This window comes from Thalassophryne amazonica, chromosome 12, assembly GCF_902500255.1.
Source record: "Thalassophryne amazonica chromosome 12, fThaAma1.1, whole genome shotgun sequence".
Taxonomy (NCBI): domain Eukaryota; kingdom Metazoa; phylum Chordata; class Actinopteri; order Batrachoidiformes; family Batrachoididae; genus Thalassophryne; species Thalassophryne amazonica.
In genome coordinates, this window is record NC_047114.1 from 81639587 (window position 1) to 81662552 (window position 22966).

Genomic DNA, 22966 nt, shown 5'->3' on the forward strand with positions numbered 1-22966 from the left:
CAATTTTCCCCACTTTCCCAAACAAATCCTCCTAAGAGGGAAAAAAAAGCACTTGTTTAAACTGCTTTGAATAGCTTTAACATGAACATAAGATGTATCTCAGGCTTTCTTTGCAGAGCCGAATGACTCCAGGCTTGCCAGCTGGCTCCTGGTGACTCATTGGGTCTGAATATTTTTGTTGAGGGATGGAATCCATCTCGGCAATCAGACGCTGCTTTCTGAAAGCACAGAATTAATGCTTTGGAGCACCAAAGGAGTCACCTTCAGGAGGGAGCACCACCTTTAAATGTGGATTTATTTGCTCAGCCCCAACTCGCACCATTCTTGCCCTCCACCTTCATTTGTGTGCCGCCTAAGCCATGTAATCACATTAATGGGACTGGATGAGTCTCCAACACGGAGGCATGAGGGGAACAGCAAGTGTGGAAGAAGGAAGTGAGGATGAAGAGATCAAATGTGAATTTGGGATAACATTGGTCCACAGGATTTTTCTTGCATGGAGTTGTCCAGTGGATTTTGGGTAATTTGGGTGCACTGAATCCAAATCTGGTGTTAGTTCTTTTGCCAAGCACATCACGTTTTTCAGATATGAAAACAGTCTTGCACACCTCTTTGCTGCCATAAACGATATTACGGCTCTTGTTCACATTTCACAAATCTGGTTTAAAAATATACCTTGGAAGCTGCTTTTGTGCATGATGAGTGGCATCAAACTCATGAGTGAATGAGAAACCTTTGTGTAATCCATCAATGTGGATGTGACAGAGGAAATCAGTTCTCAAAGTCCATGCAATAAAATTATTATTTTTTTTGTAGACGAGTGTAAATAGAGGGAAGAAGAAGATATTTCATGGAACAACATTGGATAGATTTTAAGGGCCCTTTCACACATATTACGAATAAGTACAAATCAGGGCGAATCACGGCGGAACAGCTCATATGAGCGAACCACGAAAACATTGAGCCAATGGGCAGGCATGAACGATACTGCTGTAAAAAAAAATAGTGCGATGGTTTCGTGCACGCGGTAACACAGTGCGAGTGTGAAAATAAAAAAAATTAAATAAATGCCACCCACGGGATTTGAACCTGCAATTTCCAAAAGCTTTGATTGCCAGCCAGAAACTTTACCACTGAGCTACCATCACTGTCCTGTAAAGGATGCGGGAAAATGTCTGATATCAAGAAGGACATAGGCGTATTTTAAAAAACTAAAACCACACACCATATAAAAACACCGCATTTTATTGAATTCCTCTTATCAAGCGGACAATACAAATATGACCCATCTGGTCCTCTGTAGATGACCCATGGTCACAGATGTACAGTCATGAAATGACATGAATGATAAAGCAGTGTGCTCTTATTATGTCCACATCTAGTGGCTGCATGTCAAGCCGGCCCTGCACGCATGTCCTGCCCAACACGCGTGTCCTGTGGATGGTACGCTGCAGGACAGATACCATGTCATGTGGACCAGAGCTCACGTGGGTGATGTGACATTCAGATTGCCCACTGTGTGTTATGATCTGACAATCCATTTCACCTGGGGTAGCCTGTCAATGTGCGCAGTGTGTGCTTGCTCGCTGCAGGCCATTGCAACAACAATATATGTTTTTATGTATGTCCACGTGAGGACATCAAGCACACACACGCTCATCCATCAACACACAGTACCTGTGCTGCAGCTGTGACATCCAGAAACAGAGATCTCAACATCTGCACCTGTTGGCGGAAACACCCCGTCAGTCCAGCACACACACCAACTCACCATCTGTACATCCATATATAAGCAGCTCATGCAAGAGCGCTCCCCTCCCCCGGACTGCCACATGTTTACGGATGGGGGGGGGGGGGGGGCGCAAAACACACGCGATTCACATGCATGGCACATTTGTTTGCAGGGGGAGCTGATACTCTGGCACCTCACATGTGTGTTGCTGTTCTGCAAAGCCACACTTGTGGGGGCACTTAGACAATTTTCACATCCAGCTCAAAAGTGATTGTCTGCTGACTGTTATCATGCATGTGTTGGGGTCGGAGTGGAGGGGAGTGCGCAAAACACATGCACACGTGTTCTGGGGGGAGCTGACACTCTGGCACGCCACATGTGCAACTTCGCAGTCATGGGGCACGTAGACAAATTTCACTGCCAGCTCAACAATGATTGTCTGCTGACTGTTGTTGTGCTAACAGCACAAATGGCCACACATTTTCTAAGTGCCAAACAAGTGGTGCTAGATGTTCCTGCGTGTCAGCTAGAATTTGGCCGACACCTGCCGCGAGAGGGTTCGAATGGGCTCTCACAGCGCACACTCTGTCTTTCAGCCGCTGGTATGTGCAAATAGTTCTAGCAACAGGTGTACAAGGCTACGAATTTACACATACTGCATACGATTCCTGCTTCATGCGCAATTTGACCAAATTTGTACTATGTGTGAAGGGGCCCTTAGAAACTGCAGTGTTTCCGGTAGAAGTTTTTTAGGCCTGGTACACTGTAAATATAACTCAATGCTAAAATACTCTCAGCCGTATGAGCATAAAAGTAGCCCTGCAAAGCTTGATCATTGATAAATAAATAAAAAAATGTTGACTTGTCACAGAACAAGACACAGTCCCACAATCAGGATCAAAGTTGAGTGTTCATGATGACATGACTGTCCCATAGGTGTATATTGGACTAGTTAAGTTAGGACTTTTCATAGACCAAGACAAGTACTTTTCAAATTAAAGATAAATTAAAGTTCATCTGACAGCATAAATGATTACTGATCATGATCAAAGGCCAACCATCACAATTAAAGCTTGGTTATTATGATCGAAGATCAGGATCACAGATTAGTAATCAGGAACAAAGTTCTGCAGTCAGGATCACATGTCTGTCCCATAGATGTATATTGGACTAGATCCAGATTATGACTCGGATCTAGTGGGGAAAACAAAGTATTTTCAGACAGTGGTAGTCCACTAGAGTAGACTAAGGGAGTGGAATTTTGTTTGGGTCTTAAATTAGAGGGGGCATTTTTTTTTTTAACAGTACTGTAAATATCAAACATAAGCTTTGGTAAAATGCTAAAACAAGTACATTAATACAGATTTCAACAACCTTGGAATGAGTAAGAATTTTTGAGTTTAAAATCTGCCAGATTATCTTTGACAGTCATATTTCAAAATGTCAGTATTTAGCCTTTTTTAAATGAGAAAAATCTGTTTTGTCCCACAGTTATGGCTTGTATTTGCTTTGTTCAAAATTCTTCCATATATGACATAGAAATGTGTTTTTGGATAAATGTCATTTTATTGCTCTGTGTCACTGAGCCATTGAAGCAACTTGGAAACAACGTAAATGTTAATCAGACATCAGATGTCATTTTCTTGATTAAACACAATTTATGGTAATTTTATATAATTTTTAACACAGTGAACATCTTTTAAACAGTAACCATTTCTAAGTCACCTGCAGTAGTATGCTTATTTAATAAATTAGTGGAGGCGTTTTGTACTATTGGCGGGGTTACATTGGCTTTCAGGAGAGGTGGGCGCTGTGCAAACAGACGTCCAATTCAGTCATGGATAATAATAAAAAAAACATGCATGGGCAGAATTGTGTCCCTGGAACAGACGCATCGTCCTCCTGATGATACTGGATCCTTTTTATTCTCTTAAACACCTTTTTCTTTTCAGAACTGCTATATTTTTTATTTCATTTTTTATTTTTTAAAAAGATTTTACAATACAACACCGCACTAACACAACCTCTTCTCATCCTTATTTTATCATCATCTGACACCTTATTTACTGTCACGATTTATGTTTTTTGTGTTTTTGTATTTTTTCTTCTTCCTCTGCTTCAAATCAAATCAATTTTAATTATATAGCACCAAATCAGAACAAACAGTTGCCCCAAGGCGCTTTATATTGCAAGGCAAAGCCATACAATAATTATGGAAAAACCCCAACGGTCAAAACGACCCCCTGTGAGCAAGCACTTGGAGACAGTGGGAAGGAAAAACTCCCTTTTAACAGGAAGAAACCTCCAGCAGAACCAGGCTCAGGGAGGGGCAGTCTTCTGCTGGGACTGGTTGGGGCTGAGGGAGAGAACCAGGAAAAAGACATGCTGTGGAGGGGAGCAGAGATCGATCACTAATGATTAAATGCAGAGTGGTGCATACAGAGCAAAAAGAGAAAGAAACAGTGCATCATGGGAACCCCCCAGCAGTCTAAGTCTATAGCAGCATAAATAAGGGATGGTTCAGGGTCACCTGATCCAGCCCTAACTATAAGCTTTAGCAAAAAGGAAAGTTTTAAGCCTAATCTTAAAAGTAGAGAGGGTGTCTGTCTCTCTGATCCGAATTGGGAGCTGGTTCCACAGGAGAGGAGCCTGAAAGCTGAAGGCTCTGCCTCCCATTCTACTCTTAAAAACCCTAGGAACTACAAGTAAGCCTGCAGTCTGAGAGAGAAGCGCTCTATTGAGGTGATATGGTACTACGAGGTCCCTAAGATAAGATGGGACCTGATTATTCAAAACCTTATAAGTAAGAAGAAGAATTTTAAATTATATTCTAGAATTAACAGGAAGCCAATGAAGAGAGGCCAATATGGGTGAGATATGTTCTCTCCTTCTAGTCCCTGTTAGTACTCTAGCTGCAGCATTTTGAATTAACTGAAGGCTTTTCAGGGAACTTTTAGGACAACCTGATAATAATGAATTACAGTAGTCCAGCCTAGAGGAAATAAATGCATGAATTAGTTTTTCAGCATCACTCTGAGACAAGACCTTTCTAATTTTAGAGATATTGCACAAATGCAAAAAAGCAGTCCTACATATTTGTTTAATATGCGCATTGAATGACATATCCTGATCAAAAATGACTCCAAGATTTCTCACAGTATTACTAGAGGTCAGGGTAATGCCATCCAGAGTAGGGATCTGGTTAGACACCATGTTTCTAAGATTTGTGGGGCCAAGTACAATAACTTCAGTTTTATCTGAGTTTAAAGCAGGAAATTAGAGGTCATCCATGTCCTTATGTCTGTAAGACAATCCTGCAGTTTAGCTAATCGGTGTGTGTCCTCTGGCTTCATGGATAGATAAAGCTGGGTATCATCTGCGTAACAATGAAAATTTAAGCAATGCTGTCTAATAATACTGCCTAAGGGAAGCATGTATAAAGTGAATAAAATTGGTCCTAGCACAGAACCTTGTGGAACTCCATAATTAACCTTAGTCTCTGAAGAAGATTCCCCATTTACATGAACAAATTGTAATCTATTAGATAAATATGATTCAAACCACTGCAGCGCAGTGCCTTTAATACCTATAGCATGCTCTAATCTCTGTAATAAATTGTTATGGTCAACAGTATCAAAAGCAGCACTAAGGTCTAACAGCTGTCTGAGGCCATAAGAAGATCATTTGTAACCTTCACTAATGCTGTTTCTGTACTATGATGAATTCTAAACCCTGACTGAAACTCTTCAAATAGACCATTCCTCTGTAGATGATCAGTTAGCTGTTTTACAACTACCCTTTCAAGAATTTTTGAGAGAAAAGGAAGGTTGGAGATTGGCCTATAATAGCTAAGATAGCTGGGTCAAGTGATGGCTTTTTAAGTAATGGTTTAATTACTGCCACCTTAAAAGCCTGTGGTACATAGCCAACTAATAAAGATAGACTGATCATATTTAAGATCGAAGCATTAAATAATGGTAGGGCTTCCTTGAGCAGCCTGGTAGGAATGGGGTCTAATAGACATGTTGATGGTTTGGAGGAAGTAACTAATGAAAGTAACTCAGACAGAACAATCGGAGAGAAAGAGTCTAACCAAATACCGGCATCACTGAAAGCAGCCAAAGAGAACGATATGTCTTTAGGATGGTTATGAGTAATTTTTTCTTTAATAGTTAAAATTTTATTAGCAAAGAAAGTCATGAAGTCATTACTAGTTAAAGTTAAAGGAATACTCGGCTCAATAGAGCTCTGACTCTTTGTCAGCCTGGCTACAGTGCTGAAAAGAAACCTGGGGTTGTTCTTATTTTCTTCAATTAGTGATGAGTAGTAAGATGTCCTAGCTTTACGGAGGGCTTTTTTTTAATAGAGCAACAGACTCTTTTTCCAGGCTAAGTGACGATCTTCTAAATTAGTGAAACGCCATTTCCTCTCCAACTTACGGGTTATCTGCTTTAAGCTGCGAGTTTGTGAGTTATACCATGGAGTCAGGCACTTCTGATTTAAGGCTCTCTTTTTCAGAGGAGCTACAGCATCCAAAGTTGTCCTCAAAGAGGATATAAAACTATTGACGAGATAATCTATCTCCTTCACAGAGTTTAGGTAGCTACTCTGCCCTGTGTTGGTATATGGCATTGTAGAACATAAAGAAGGAATCATGAAACTTATTTCCCACTGCTGGGTAGTCCATCAGAGTAAATGTAAATGTTATTAAGAAATGATCAGACAGAAGGGAGTTTTCAGGGAATACTGTTAAGTCTTCATTTTCCATACCATAAGGCAGAACAAGATCTAAGGTATGATTAAAGTGGTGGGTGGACTCATTTACATTTTGAGCAAAGCCAATCGAGTCCAACAATAGATTAAATGCAGTGTTGAGGCTGTCATTCTCAGCATCTGTGTGGATGTTAAAATCGCCCACTATAATTATCTTATCTGAGCTAAGCACTAAGTCAGACAAAAGGTCCGAAAATTCACAGAGAAACTCACAATAACGACCAGGTGGACGATAGATAACAACAAATAAAACTGTTTTTTGGGACTTCCAATTTGGATGGACAAGACTAAGAGTCAAGCTTTCAAATGAATTACAGCTGTGTCTGGGTTTTTGATTAATTAATAAGCTGGAGTGGAAGATTGCTGCTAATCCTCCGCCTCGGCCCGTGCTACGAGCGTTCTGACAGTTAGTGTGACTCGGGGGTGTTGACTCATTTAAACTAACATATTCATCCTGCTGTAACCAGGTTTCTGTAAGGCAGAATAAATCAATATGTTGATCAATTATTATATAATTTACTAACAGGGACTTAGAAGAGAGAGATCTAATGTTTAATAGACCACATTTCACTGTTTTAGTCTGTGGTGGAGTTGAAGGTGCTATATTATTTTTTCTTTTTGAATTTTTATGCTTAAATAGATTTTTGCTGGTTATTGGTACTCTGGGAGCAGGCACCATCTCTACGGGGATGGGGTAATGAGGGGATGGCAGGGGGAGAGAAGCTGCAGAGAGGTGTGTAAGACTACAACTCTGCTTCCTGGTCCCAACCCTGGATAGTCACGGTTTGGAGGATTTAAGAAAATTGGCCAGATTTCTAGAAATGAGAGCTGCTCCATCCAAAGTGGGATGGATGCCGTCTCTCCTAACAAGACCAGGTTTTCCCCAGAAGCTTTGCCAATTATCTATGAAGCCCACCTCATTTTTTGGACACCACTCAGACAGCCAGCAATTCAGGGAGAACATGCGGCTAAACATGTCACTCCTGGTCCGATTGGGGAGGGGCCCAGAGAAAACTACAGAGTCCGACACTGTTTTTGCAAAGTTGCACCCCAATTCAATGTTAATTTTAGTGACCTCCGATTGGCGTAACCGGGTGTCATTACTGCCGACGTAAATTACAATCTTACCAAATTTACGATTAGCCTTAGCCAGCAGTTTCAAATTTCCTTCAGTGTCGCCTGCTCTGGCCCACGGAAGACATTTGACTATGGTTGCTGGTGTCGCTAACTTCACATTTCTCAAAACAGAGTCGCCAATAACCACAGTTTGTTCCTTGGCGGGTGTGTCGCCGAGTGGGGAAAAACGGTTAGAGATGTGAATGGGTTGGCGGTGTACACAGGGCTTGTGTTTAGGACTACGCTTCCTCCTCACAGTCACCCAGTCGGCCTGCTTTCCCGGCTGTTCGGGATCTGCCGGAGGGGAACTAACGGCGGCTAAGCTACCTTGGTCCGCATCGACTACAGGGGCCTGGTTAGCTGTAGGATTTTTTTAAATAATTTAGAGGTGATTCAGCAGAGGGAGTGCTTTAGTTAAGGCACATGAAGATTACACTGTGAAACAAATCGTTATCTAATTATCTAGATCAATCTAACTGCGCAGATTAAACAGCTAACAGATACAGCAAAACACCGCTGTGCTCCGGAACAGGAAGTGATACAATACCCCAGAGAGGATTGCTTGAGGATTTATTTTCCTTTCACCTTCATTGATCATTTATATTTTATTCTCAATGCCTTTTTTTCATTCCATTACCTCTTGAGGAAGTTATGCTATACTTTTACATGTCATCCTATTTGTGTTAAAATTATATGTGCACATTTTGAATAGAAAGGAAGTTTATATTATGCCAGTTGTCATCAATCATGATCATTAATAATGAGTTAATAGGCCTTGGCCTCATCATATTAAAAGATACTGTACACCATCCAGCACCACTTATTAAAATATTTAAGTGTGGGTGTGTGTTTAATTATATATATATATATATATATATATATATATATATATATATATATATATATATATTCAAACCTTTGCACCCAATTATTGTTTTAAGAGTCATTTCTGATGTATGCTGTGCAATCATAATGACTTTGAAGACAAACAGTTCAATGACATCATTAAAAGCCCAAAATTACCATGACATATGCACTCGCTGGCCATTTTATTAGATACAACTGTTCAATTGCTTGTGGACAAATAGCTAATCAGCCAATCACATGGCAGCAACTCAATGCATTTAAGCATCTAGATGTGATGAAGATGACTTGCTGAAGTTCAAATTGAGCATCAGAATGGGGAAGAAAGGGGATTTAAGTGACTTTGAATGTGGTGTAGTTGTTGGTGGTGTACAGATATCAAGTTGTGTGGACAAAAATACCTTGTTGAGGTCAGAGGAGAATGGGCAGACTGGTTGAATGGGTGACTGCATGATGCCATCATGTCAATATGGACGAACATCTCTGAGAAATGTTTCCAACAGCATGAAGAACTAAGGCAGTTCTGAAGACAAAAGGGGGTCCAACCCAGTACTACCAAGGTGTACCTAATAATAAAGTATACCTCATATATATTTGTGTGTGAATTTTGTTATATTACATTTGTATGTAATTTTCAAACTAGGTTCATAGACACAGTAGTCAGAAAAATTAGGCATATTTTCTAAATGTCTGTTGTGTTTTTCAATATTTCTTATCAATAATTTGATACCTTGTTTCCCTGATTTCTGATTTTTTTTTTTCCAGTTATTTCTCAAGTCCAAGCTGGCAAAGCTGAGTTTTAAAATTTAAGGATAGTTTCGCAGTACCCTCGTACCGACAGATTATATAATCTGTCATCCGTCATTGTTTGAGATTCTCAGTAGTGACGAATAGTGTGGTGTGCACTCGGGAGAAGGGGTAAAGCACAGCTGTACACTGAAGTTCATATTCAATAAAATTTTCTAACGTCCATTTTTATTGAATATCGAAGTTAATTTAAGAAGAGTGCAAGTCTACTGTGTCTATTCCACCATCCACTAAGGATACATTTCCAAATTTGTCATCACCAAAATTATGTAAAATAATAACAGTAAAACTGGAATATAGGGGGGGAGGTGATGGTCTAGTGGTTAAGGTGTTGGGCTTGAGTCCAGAAGATCATGGGTTCAAATCCCTGCCTGACTGGAAAATCACTAAGGGCCCTTGGGCAAGGCCTTTAATCCCCTATTGCTCCCGGTGTGTAGTGAGCGCCTTGTATGGCAGCACCCTGACATCGGGGTGAATGTGAGGCATAATTGTAAAGTGCTTTGACCGTCTGATTCAGATGGAAAAGCGCTATATAAATGCAGTCCATTTACCATTACCATATATTCATTTGAATACACCACAAAGACAAGATATTTGATGTTCAAACTGATAAACTGTTGTTTTGTGCCAATATTTGCTCATTTTGAAATAGATGCCTGCAACACATTTCAAAAAACTTGGGACGGGACAACAAAAGAATGGGAAAGTTGATTGGAAACACGTGAGTGTCATGATTGGGTATAAAAGGAGCATCACCAAAAGGCTCAACCATTCACAAGAAAAGATGGAGTGAGGATCACCACTTTGTGAACAACTGCATAAAAAATAGTCCCACAGTTTAAGAACAATGTTTCTCAACGTTCGCTTTCATGGAATTTAGGGATTCCATGGCATGGCATGGGCACTAACACATCTGTGATGGCACCATCAATGCTGAAAGGTACATCCAGGTTTTGGAGCAACACATGCTGCCATCCAAGCAACGTCTTTTTTAGGGACATCCCTGCTTATTTCAGCAAGACAATGACAAGCCACATTTTGCACTGAAGTCGTACATCAAGCAAGAATGGGAAAGAATTGCACCTGCAAAGCTTCAACGATTAGTGTCCTCAGTTTCCAAATGCTTATTGAGTGTTGTTAGAAGGAAAGGTGATGTAACACAGTGGTAAACATACCACTGTCCCAGCTTTTTTGAAACGTGTTGCAGGCATCCATTTCAAAAGCAAATATTTGCACAAAAACAATAAAGTTTATCTGTTTGAACATTAAATATATTGTCTTTCTGGTGTATTTAATTGAATATAGGTTGAAGAGGATTTGCAAATCATTGTATTCTGTTTTTATTTACATTTTACACAATGTCCCACTTCATTGGAATTGGAGTTGTACTACAGTATCTCTTTGACGTGAATCCTGCAGTGGACCACCAAAATAAACAAGCCACTGTAGTGATAGGCATGAAATATTCAACTATAGGTTAAGAGATGGCATGGTCCACTTTCATGGTGTGGAAAAGCATATTTCAAAATTCTCCCAGGAATGACTTTGAGAACCATATTGTAATATTTGCAAATTAGAGGAAAAATGGATATATAAATGTTTTAACCTTCCAAACCGATGTTGGTACCTTTTTTTTTCCCCCAGTAGGGGTTGGGGAGAAGGGTGGTCCAAGGATATAAACCTACCAGTACCCCATGAATTTTGAACCATGCCTATCACTAATTTGCTGTACATATGAAATAGTTTGAAACCGACCCTAGCCACACATTCTATCCATTCTTTAATTCTAATTTGACTTTCCCACTATAGTGGGCACCATGTTTCTCCCTGTGGTTCATTCATTTGTTCATTTTCCTCCCCTTATATGGGTCCGGGTTGCCTGGACCCAGATAAACATAGTGCCCACCTGCGACTGCTAGCTTAAATTATCTGTGGCTGATGTGAAGGTAGGTATTGGCGGGTGAAGCGCACTAATGAGCACAGGGCAGAGCAAGGTGGCTGAAAAAGGACATGTAAATTGCACCACAGCTGTTCAGAATTTTACATAATCCATCTAACTATACACTAAGCATCCAGCAGGTGGCAGTCACACCTATGGAATTAGATAGGCAAAACACGCTTGATTTTTGTTTGATCTTGTGCAGCAAAATCCAACAGAAACTAATCACATCATCCTTATGTTTTAAAGTGATGAGTTACTATATGATAGTTCATTGTTTCTGAGTTATAATCTACACAAAGTGGTATGAACTAAACCACCCACTTACTCATCTACAGTTTTACTGCAGTCCTAGAAGCTGGAAGATCTTGATCTTGCACAGCTCAATAAATCTGTCATCTCTTTCTCTGTTTCCCTTTCAGGGAGACCGTCAGGACTTGGATGTTGTTGAGGAAAGAAACGCCCAGGTGCAGCTGGAGAAGGCAAAGGTACTTTTTTACTTTTGCATCATGGTCCCGCCCACCACCTAACAAGCTCCCACTGTCACAGCGTCATTTATCAGAGCAGCATATGATTACATCAGGAAACACAGACATCAGGACACAGGATTAGTGGCACTCTTTTTTTTAAATTTACCCTTTTGATACTCTGTGTGCTTCTTACCCTGTGTGCTGCTATAAAATGCTGCTGGAATGTTAATTTCCCTGAGGGAGTCTTCCCAAGGGATTAATAAAGTTTTATCTAACCTAATCCAATATTTTGCAGTAAAAATCAGCCATAGAGGTTTTCAGGCTTAAGGTCCCGGAATCACAATAAATCTACAGGTGATTTCAGCAGAACAATAAATATGATCTTTACAATTCAACAGAGACTTTGTATTGACTGATAATTACCATCGTTTCATACACATGCAAACCACCAAGTGATGCAAAAAAAAAAAAAAAAAATGTAACCAATGAAAGGAAAAGAGAGAAAAGAATTGTATGGTTGAGTGTGTTTGGCACATTGGGGTTGTTGGAGATGTTAGAAGATGATTATTGGAAGAGCTGGATTTTCAAGAGCTTCTTAAAGTAGACAGGGATGCCCCTGTTCTGACAGCATTTGGTAGCTCATTCCACCATTGGAAGAACACAAACTAGAATATGTCTTGAGAATATCTTGTATGTTGGCCAGACACTGCATCTTGGAGGAGCTCAGCAGCTGATGGGTAGTATAAGCCTTCATGAGAGCATTTAAGTAGATGGGTAGTGAGGGAAGCCACCAAGACACCCAGACAACCCTGAAGAAGTTGTCGCCTTCTGTGGCCACTAGTGGAGAAATTGTGCAAGTTTTGCATCACCAGTGACAGAACATCACGGTGGAGTGTGGAACTTCCATACAAGGAAACACATCAAACAGGATTGAACAGATTCGGCAACGACAAACGACAAACAAGCTGAATTGGAAGAGGAACACTGGTGGAATTCTCCTTTTAATTGAGCCAAAATCTCCCCTGGGCAAGCATCTACTAAGGTCTAACCACCACGGTTTTTCTGCAGGCATAATAATCACAAAGTTCATTAGCCAACGAATATCGCTCCTCTTCGCTTCAGAAGCCTGCTGATGCATGTCCCACTGAGTAATCCTCCTCCACAGATTTAATGTGCTCCCACTGGTGCTCTGAAATTCAGGTGGCGACACACACTCAGCCTTATTTTTCCAAAGTGGAGTAATTAGCATGCCACTGACATTGGACTCTGATAACAACATCAACAGACATTCAATCACGAGGAACAACGGATACTTAAAAAAACGTGGGTGATGCAAGTGGAGGTTTTGTGCTCTTACTGTGTGCTGGGAATCGATAACCTCCAGCTAGGAGGTGTGTGTGTGTGAGAGAGAGATCAGTCAGTAATGAACAGATGTGCAGCATTTTTCACAAAACTTGGAGAAAGGTTGGTTTGGAACAGTACACACTGACATATGGCACATGTTTGAATAAAGGAACAGAGCCAGAAATTTTAAAGGGGTCACACTGCACTATTATTATTATTATTGTTATTATGATTGCGAAATCGTGTTTGTACATCTCTAAAATCAATCATCCTGTGATAATAGCCAATAATATCTGTGGACATGAAGTTGCTGAGGACACATAGGTAGACTACATATAGCATCAAGAACAATGTGGACACCTTTTGTATGATAGAACTATCCGGGAAGTGACAAAATTCATTGGCTGTTGGAAATCTGAAACTCACCCCAATGACGCTGATCTGTTTCAAGGTCCACTGCAATTCTGCATAAATCACGACTCCCTCTCCAAACATTCATTTACCATTTTATATTATTCATTACTTGTTCCATATATGACATATCGTATTGAGGTTTGGGGAAACACATATAAAATTAATCCTAATCCAATATTTTTGTTGCAAAAGAAAGCTATAAGAATGATCAGCAACAGACCATAATTGTGAGCCAACAAATACATTATTTGCCTGTTTTACCAAGTTTAAAATTCTGGGACTTGGGTGACCAAATCACAATGCAAATTTTGTATAAAGTTAAAAATAAACGTTTGCCTCAACATGTCCAGAATCTGTTTAAAATGAAGGAATCCAGTTATAATTTGAGAGGAATACTATTTTATTGAGAAATTAAAGATCCGAACTACTGTAAAAAGCCATTGTTATTCTGTTAAAGGTGTAAAATTTGGAATAATTGTCCTGATAACATTAAATTACTTGGTACCTTAGCTTTAAAAGGCTTTACAAAAAAATTAAATTACTTGTTATAGTTTGAAGAATTAGGTTTACCAGTTTTGTTATTGCATTTGGTGTGTGCATTATTGTTTTGTCTGGTTGTGTTTTGAAATTTTAGTGCATTGATATAAGTTCTATTATTCGTGCACGTCTTTGGTATTGGTTGTTATGAGTGTATATATACTTTATTTTTTTATAGTATAAATGGCGGGTATTTATAACTTTTGCTTCTGCCTACACCCTTTCAGCCACACGGGTACACTGTTAAGCTGTTCTTTTTATGAGTTTTGTTATTCTCGATCTATGTATCAAATAAATAAAATTCATTCATTCATCTTGATCCCAATAACCTTGACCTTGGGCTAACAATGCAAGTACTATTCCAGAATTCACCTATTTGGTCCAGTTTGGATTGAAAGTCAAATTCCTTGGTCCTGACCTCAATGATTTTGACCATTGTTCAATTAAAGAAGCCAGCCTTCATCTACATACCAAGTTTGGTCGAAATTGGCCATTGGAGAGTAGGATAATAAAATATTGAAAATAGTCTTTTTTCCAAAAGGCAGGTCATGCAGAATAAGTTTTTGAACCACTGCATATTAGGGTGTTTTCAACTGTATTCAATGCTGCACTTCAACATTTTATTTGTGTGGTTGATCTTTACTGTTCTGCTGTAGTGGGTCACCCCTTTGAAACTGGTCTGCTTGAGGTTTCTTCCTCAATATCATCAGAGGGAGTTTTTCCTTACCACTGTTGCCTGTGTAGTTGGTAAGGTTAGACCTTAATTGTGTGAAGCACCTTGAGCTTTGTTGTGATTTGCTGCTATATAAACTAAATAAACTGAGTTGAAATGGGTGTACTTGGATTCATATATGTGTGTGTGTAGGTATACTATATGTGCATAGTATGGGTATATAGACAGGGTATAAACATTAGGAAAATGTTTATTTAATTTACTATTGATTACCTTTATTTGTTTTATTTGTAAATATTCACAAAAAGGAAACATGAAAATAGAAATGGGAAAAATTTACGAGTATGTGTATATGTAAATATGTAGGTATGTATATGTATAGATACATTTAAATCTCTTTGGTGTTAAAGATATGTAGATATGGGTGTATTTATCATGTTTTGTTCATGTGGTTTTTGACATGTCTGGGATAAATTAACCTGAAACTCAAGGTCTTTAATCCCCTATTTGCTCCCAGTGTGTAGTGAGCACCTTTTATGGCAGCACCCTCACACCGGGTTGAATGTGAGGCATTATTGTAAAGCACTTTGAACGTCAGATGCAGATGGAAAAGTGCTATATAAACGCAGTCCATTTACTATTTATTTGAAATTGCTGGTTGACAGTGCTCCACTCCAGTAAGATCTCCAGAGAGGAAACATTTTTCAATCAGGCTGGACAGGTGGATAAAATATCATCATTAAATATGCTCTGTTATTTTGATGCATTACAAGCATGTCTCCTGTGGTAAAAATGACCAATAATCTTTTGACTGTCAGGAGGCATGTCAGTGAAACAACAAAAAAAAGCTTCTGCATTATGATTGTTTTCTGTATATGCAACAGGCACAGGAGTAAAAACTGGTCTCCAGAGACCTGAAAATTGTTTATTAGGATGCATCATGTCAAGTCTGTGGGTATTTTTGTCAACAATCTTCTGTTTCTAAAAGACGACCGGTGACCTACATTAACCCACTGAAAAATTGTCTAATATGACCCCATTAAAAACAACAGATCGGATGTTTTGAGTCTTGGCAGAGGTGCAGCCTGTCCTGAATTGAGTGCACTGAAAATTTCCAAAATTGAAGCACTTGTTCCCAACCCTAAAACATATCACTACATATCCATCACCTTTGTGAGATATCCTGTAGAAACCAACAATCCAAAGCAAAAACATACAATCGAGAGAGTTTATGTTTTTGCTGAAGCTAGTAATTACAACTGTATATAGTCAGTGGGAGTTAATACTGCTGGAAAGTACCATTAAATAAGAGTACAGATTGTAGGAGATGATTACTATTTGTATAAAAGCTGCAGAACAACTGACAATGTGTCAAACACAACTTACAGCACTGCATGCATGTGTCAGCTGGTAAATGTCAAAAGTGCTTTTTTCAAAATTATAATTTGTTTTTCTGTGTTTTGGCTGCAGTACAAGCCCGTAGCATTTGCCGTGCGTTGCAACTTCTCTTACATGCCAGCAGATGATGACAACATACCTGTGCCAGGTCAAGCTGTCACCTTTGAGGCTAGAGACTTTCTACATGTCAAAGAGGTATGAAATACTGGGACAGAAATACAACCCCTGGCAAAAATTATGGAATCACCGGCCTCGGAGGATGTTCATTCAGTTGTTTAATTTTGTAGAAAAAAAAAGCAGATCACAGACATGACACAAAACTAAAGTCATTTCAAATGGCAACTATCTGGCTTTAAGAAACACTATAAGAAATCAGGAAAAAAAAATTGTGGCAGTCAGTAATGGTTACTTTTTTAGACCAAGCAGAGGGAAAAAAATATGGACTCACTCAATTATGAGGAATAAATTATGAAATCACCCTATAAATTTTCATCCCCAAAACTAACACCTGCATCAAATCAGATCTGCTCGTTAGTCTGCATCTAAAAAGGAGTCATCACACCTTGGAGAGCTGTTGCACCAAGTGGACTGACATGAAACATGGCTCCAACATGAGAGATGTCAATTGAAACAAAGGAGAGGATTATCAAACTCTTAAAAGAGGGTAAATCATCACGCAATGTTGCAAAAGATGTTGGTTGTTCACAGTCAGCTGTGTCTAAACTCTGGACCAAATACAAACAACATTGGAAGGTTGTTAAAGGCAAACATACTGGTAGACCAAGGAAGACATCAAAGCGTCAAGACAGAAAACTTAAAGCAATATGTCTCAAAAATTGAAAATGCACAACAAAACAAATGAGAAATGAATGGGAGGAAGCTGGAGTCAACATCTGTGACCGAACTGTAAGAAACCGCCTAAAGGAAATGGGATTTACATACAGAAAAGCTAAACGAAAGCCATCATTAACACCTAAACAGAAAAAAACAAGGTTACAATGGGCTAAGGAAAAGCAATTGTGGACTGTGGATGACTGGATGAAAGTCATATTCAGTGATGAATCTCGAATCTGCATTGGGCAAGGTGATGATGCTGGAACTTTTGTTTGGTGCCGTTCCAATGAGATTTATAAAGATGACTGCCTGAAGAGAACATGTAAATTTCCACAGTCATTGATGATATGGAGCTGCATGTCAGGTAAAGGCACTGGGGAGATGGCTGTCATTACATCATCAATAAATGCACAAGTTTACATTGATATTTTGGACACTTTTCTTATCCCATCAATTGAAAGGATGTTTGGGGATGATGAAATTATTTTTCAAGATGATAATGCATCTTGCCATAGAGCAAAAACTGTGAAAACATTCCTTGCAAAAAGACACATAGGGTCAATGTTATGGCCTGCAAATAGTCCGGATCTTAATCCAATTGAAACTCTTTGGTGGAGGTTGAAGAAAATGGTCCATGACAAGGCTCCAACCTGCAAAGCTGATCTGGCAACAGCAATCAGAGAAAGTTGGAGCCAGATTGATGAAGAGTACTATTTTTTCCCTCTGCTTAGTCTAAAAAGGTAACCGTTACTGACTGCCACAATTTTTTTTTCCTGATTTCTTATAGTGTTTCTTAAAGCCAGAAAGTTGCCATTTGAAATGACTTTAGTTTTGTGTCATGTCTGTGATCTGCTTTTTTTCTACAAAATTAAACAACTGAATGAACATCCTCCGAGGCCGGTGATTCCATAATTTTTGCCTGGGGTTGTACTACTGTGATAGAGTTGAACTAAAACCTACTGCAAGGCTAGCTAGATATGGTACAACTCGAGGGAACTCCGATAATATGAATGTATTGCCAACCAACGCTTTAAGAAGTGGAGAGACAAAGCAGGTCATATAAGTATATAAAATAAGTATAGTCTTCTCCAAAAGTACTTTTTTTTTTTTTTTGATATATATCAAAGACATTTGGGTTTGAGATTTGACTAATGAATATGATTCAGAATGTGAGGGTGTTGGGTTTTATTTCCTGGTACTTGCATCTAAATTTGGGTCCCACCTTAAAATTTTAATTCCCTAACCTGTTACAACAAAAATATATTTTTCATTCTTTTTTTGGCTCCTCCCATTAGGGGTCACCACAGCAGATCATTCGTTTCCATCTCACCCTGTCCTCTGAATCTTCTTCTATCATGCCAACAACCTGCATGTCCTCCCTCAGCACATCCATAAACCTTCTCCTCCTGCCTGGTGGCTCCATCCTCAGCTCTCTATATACCCTGGGTCCCTCCTCTGCCCATGTCCAAACCTTTTCAATCTCACCTCTCTGACTTTGTCTCCAAACTGTCCTTCCCGAGCTGTCCCATTGATATATTTATTCCTAATCCTGTCCATCCTCATAATGGGCCAAAAACTGCAGCATCTTCAGCTCGACCACCTCTAGCTCTGCCTCCTGTATTTTTGTGAGGACACCACCTCTAAACCATACAACATAGCTGATCTCATTACTGTCTTGTTAACATTCCCTTTCATTCTCGCAGATATCCTTCCATCACAAATCACTCCTGCCACTTTTCTCCACCCACTCTCACTACAGATCATAATGTCATCTGCAAACATTATAGTCCATTTGATCTCATCCATCTGTCAGCCTGTTCATCACCATTGAAAACAAAAAAGGGCTCAGATCCAATTCTTCATGTAATCTCTCCTCCACCTTGAATGCATGTCATTCTTCCTGCACATCTCAGTGTTCACACTGTCCTTGTACATATCCCGCACCACTCTCACATACAGTGCCCCCAAAAGTATTAGGCCCCTTTTGTATTTCACACATTTTAAGTTGTTACTGCAATTTCAAAAACAAAAAGTAAATCAGGCTTCTCAGTATAAAAAATTCTAAAATTATCTTCCTTAAAATCAAACTCAAAACAAATCTCTGCAACTTGATATAAATTAATAAAATGTAAAAGCCAAGATGATGGGTTGCGTAAGTAATGGAATGCCTTGTATAATACCTGTAAATAATGAGTTTTATTGCCAGTTTTCTTTAGAAAAATCAGGGGATAGATACATGAACATTTCCAAGTCACTGAATATGTCTTGGACTTGATTTAGATCAATTATGAAGAAACACAAACTTCCTGTGGTAAATCTGTGTGGAGTAGAGAGTTCTCAAAAACTGACTGTGCAAGAAGGAGAAGAGTGAGGAAAGCCACCAAGACACCCAGACAGCAAAGAAGTTATAGGCTTCTCTGGCTGTGACTGGATAAATTGTGCATAGTGCATGTTTTGCATTTTGTATCCCCAGTTATACAACCCCTGGCAAAAATTATGGAATCACCGGCCTCGGAGGATGTTCATTCAGTTGTTTAATTTTGTAGAAAAAAAGCAGATCACAGACATGACACAAAACTGAAGTCATTTCAAATGGCAACTTTCTGGCTTTAAGAAACACTATAAGAAATCAGGAAAAAAAATTGTGGCAGTCAGTAACGGTTACTTTTTTAGACCAAGCAGAGGGAAAAAAATATGGAATCACTCAATTCTGAGGAAAAAATTATGGAATCATGAAAAACAAAAGAACGCTCCAACACATCACTAGTATTTTGTTGCACCACCTCTGGCTTTTATAACAGCTTGCAGTCTCTGAGGTATGGACTTAATGAGTGACAAACAGTACTCTTCATCAATCTGGCTCCAACTTTCTCTAATTGCTGTTGCCAGATCAGCTTTGCAGGTTGGAGCCTTGTCATGGACCATTTTCTTCAACTTCCACCAAAGATTTTCAATTGGATTAAGATCCGGACTATTTGCAGGCCATGACATTGACCCTATGTGTCTTTTTGCAAGGAATGTTTTCACAGTTTTTGCTCTATGGCAAGATGCATTATCATCTTGAAAAATGATTTCATCATCCCCAAACATCCTTTCAATTGATGGGATAAGAAAAGTGTCCAAAATATCAACGTAAACATGTGCATTTATTGATGATGTAATGACAGCCATCTCCCCAGTGCCTTTACCTGACATGCAGCCCCATATCATCAATGACTGTGGAAATTTACATGTTGTCTTCAGGCAGTCATCTTTATAAATCTCATTGGAACGGCACCAAACAAAAGTTCCAGCATCATCACCTTGCCCAATGCAGATTCGAGATTCATCACTGAATATGACTTTCATCCAGTCATTCACAGTCCACGATTGCTTTTCCTTAGCCCATTGTAACCTTGTTTTTTTCTGTTTAGGTGTTAATGATGGCTTTTGTTTAGCTTTTCTGTATATAAATCCCATTTCCTTTAGGCGGTTTCTTACAGTTTGGTCACAGACGTTGACTCCAGTTTCCTCCCATTCGTTCCTCATTTGTTTTGTTGTGCATTTTCGATTTTTGAGACATATTGCTTTAGGTTTTCTGTCTTGACGCTTTGATGTCTTCCTTGGTCTACCAGTATGTTTGCCTTTAACAACCTTCCCATGTTGTTTGTATTTGGTCCAGAGTTTAGACACAGCTGACTGTGAACAACCAACATCTTTTGCAACATTGCGTGATGATTTACCCTCTTTTAAGAGTTTGATAATCTTCTCCTTTGTTTCAATTGACATCTCTCGTGTTGGAGCCATGATTCATGTCAGTCCACTTGGTGCAGCAGCTCTCCAGGGTGTGATCACTCCTTTTTAGATGCAGACTAAGGAGCAGATCTGATTTGATGCAGGTATTCATTTTGGGGATGAAAATTTACAGGGTGATTCCATAATTTATTCCTCAGAATTGAGTGATTCCATATTTTTTTCCCTCTGCTTGGTCTAAAAAAGTAACCGTTACTGACTGCCACAATTTTTTTTTCCCTGATTTCTTATAGTGTTTCTTAAAGCCAGAAAGTTGCCATTTGAAATGACTTCAGTTTTGTGTCATGTCTGTGATCTGCTTTTTTTCTACAAAATTAAACAACTGAATGAACATCCTCCGAGGCCGGTGATTCCATAATTTTTGCCAGGGGTTGTACAACTTCAGGATGAAGTGGTATAGAGGAGGGTTTTCTTAAAAAGACCTGAAAGTTCAGCTACAATTTGCCAGAAGGTACATCTGAGATACAAAGAAAATTCTCCTTTATACCACTTCATCATGAAGCTGTATAACTGTATAACAAGCTGTTTCTATTCCAGTACTTCTGGGAAAGACTGTAGGTGCTTATTGTAATCCAGCCTCATGGGTCCAATATTCCACCCTGATTAATTTCTGTAATGAACAGAAGTTTAACAACGACTGGTGGATCGGACGGCTGGTAAAGGAGGATGGTGTGGTGGGCTTCATCCCCAGTCCAGTCAACCTGGAAACCATTCTCATCAGGAGAGAGGTCCAGGCGAGGAAAGCTGCCAAGGCCTTAGCCAAGTATGTACACATGTCAGTATTGGACGGAAATTCCTACTGCACTGTTACAAAGCAAATGCAGAAGATTATACCACATTACAAATATTAAACTGATATTATTGTGGAACAATTTGTGAGCCATTTAACATAAAGGTGGAACGTAAAATGGAAATAAAGAACCACCTGAAAAAACAAGTGTGTGAAAGTGACTTCAAAGATAACAGTGTTTTTGGTAGACCACGCTCTATAAAATACACTGACTGAAACTTTAAAAAAAATTTTGAGTAAGGTGTACTGTATGATGCAGTGTGTTTAGATTCCTTCCATTGGTATTGATGACTCTTACAAGGTTTACGTTTTGTACCAAGAAGGGAATCTGTAGGTTAAATTTTGCAGTGTTCACTGAAGACATGTTCATATGTTGGGCGCTGGTCAAAGCTTTTGACATAAAATGAACTTGCCGAAGAAAAAGTACAAGTATGCATTTAACAAAAACAAAAAATAAGCAAACCTTAGTCAGATTAAAACATTGATAGCAATCAAGTGTCTGAGTGCTCTTTCCTTACAGAATTTGATAGTATCTCACTAGGTGCACTGACCAAACTCGTAACATCTACAAACATTACAACCTGCTTATTTGATCCTATACCAGCAAAACTGTTTAAGGATCTGTGGCACACTTTTGGGCCGACTGTGCTGGAACTGATTAATCTCTCATTAACTTCTGGATCTGTTCCTAAATGTTGAAAATATGTAGTGATTAAACCTTTACTTAAGAAACCTAATCTTGACCCTTGTATTGAAAAACTATCGGCTGATATCAAATCTATCATTTTGCTCTAAAATTCTGGAAAAAGTGGTTTCACGGCAGTTTGTGGACTTTCTTACTGAGAATAATCATTTTGAGCCACTGCAGTCTGCCTTTAGAAAATATCACTCCACAGAGAAAGGCTCTCACTAAAGAGGTGAATGATCTTCTGCTTGCAGTGAACTCGGACACCACTATGGTTGTGGTGCTGTTAGATCTTAGTGCTGCGTTTGATACCGTGGATCATTATATTTTACTTGATAGGCTGGAGAATCATTTTTGGATTACTGGAAGTGCCCTTGTGTGGTTGACGTCATACCTGTCTAGTCGTCCTCACTGTGTTTTGTACAATAACACTACCTCTAACCTTAGTGACATGAAATTTGGGTTTCCACAGGGATCTGTCTTAGGCCCCCTGCTTTTCTCCCTTTATATAGCACCTGTTGGGCATATACTACAGCGTTCTGGGATTGCCTTTCACTGCTATGCTGATGATACTCAGTTGTACATGTTGATAACTGCTGGTAATCTCATTCACATAAAATCCTTAGAAGATTGCCTTGCATCAGTGAGAAGCTGGATGTCTAGTAACACCCTACTTTTAAACTCTGATAAGACTGAAATGATGGTTCTTGGTCCAGGGAGACATTGGCATCAATTTGACCAGCTCGTGCTTAGCCTAGGCTCATGTGTCATACAACATATTGACAAAGTGAGGAACCT

The 22966-nt window shown here is 39.2% G+C and overlaps 1 protein-coding gene across 2 annotated transcripts in view; it reads left to right on the forward strand.

The window, feature by feature from the left end:
* cacnb2b (calcium channel, voltage-dependent, beta 2b) overlaps positions 1 to 22966 on the forward strand; it is a 102175-nt gene that overhangs the window by 46429 nt on the left and 32780 nt on the right. For both annotated transcript variants that reach the window (XM_034183443.1, XM_034183442.1), the window contains exons 2-4: positions 11654 to 11719; positions 16140 to 16262; positions 21317 to 21456. In XM_034183443.1, coding sequence (XP_034039334.1) covers positions 11654 to 11719; positions 16140 to 16262; positions 21317 to 21456 — 329 coding nt within the window. The remainder of the gene's footprint in view (positions 1 to 11653; positions 11720 to 16139; positions 16263 to 21316; positions 21457 to 22966) is intronic.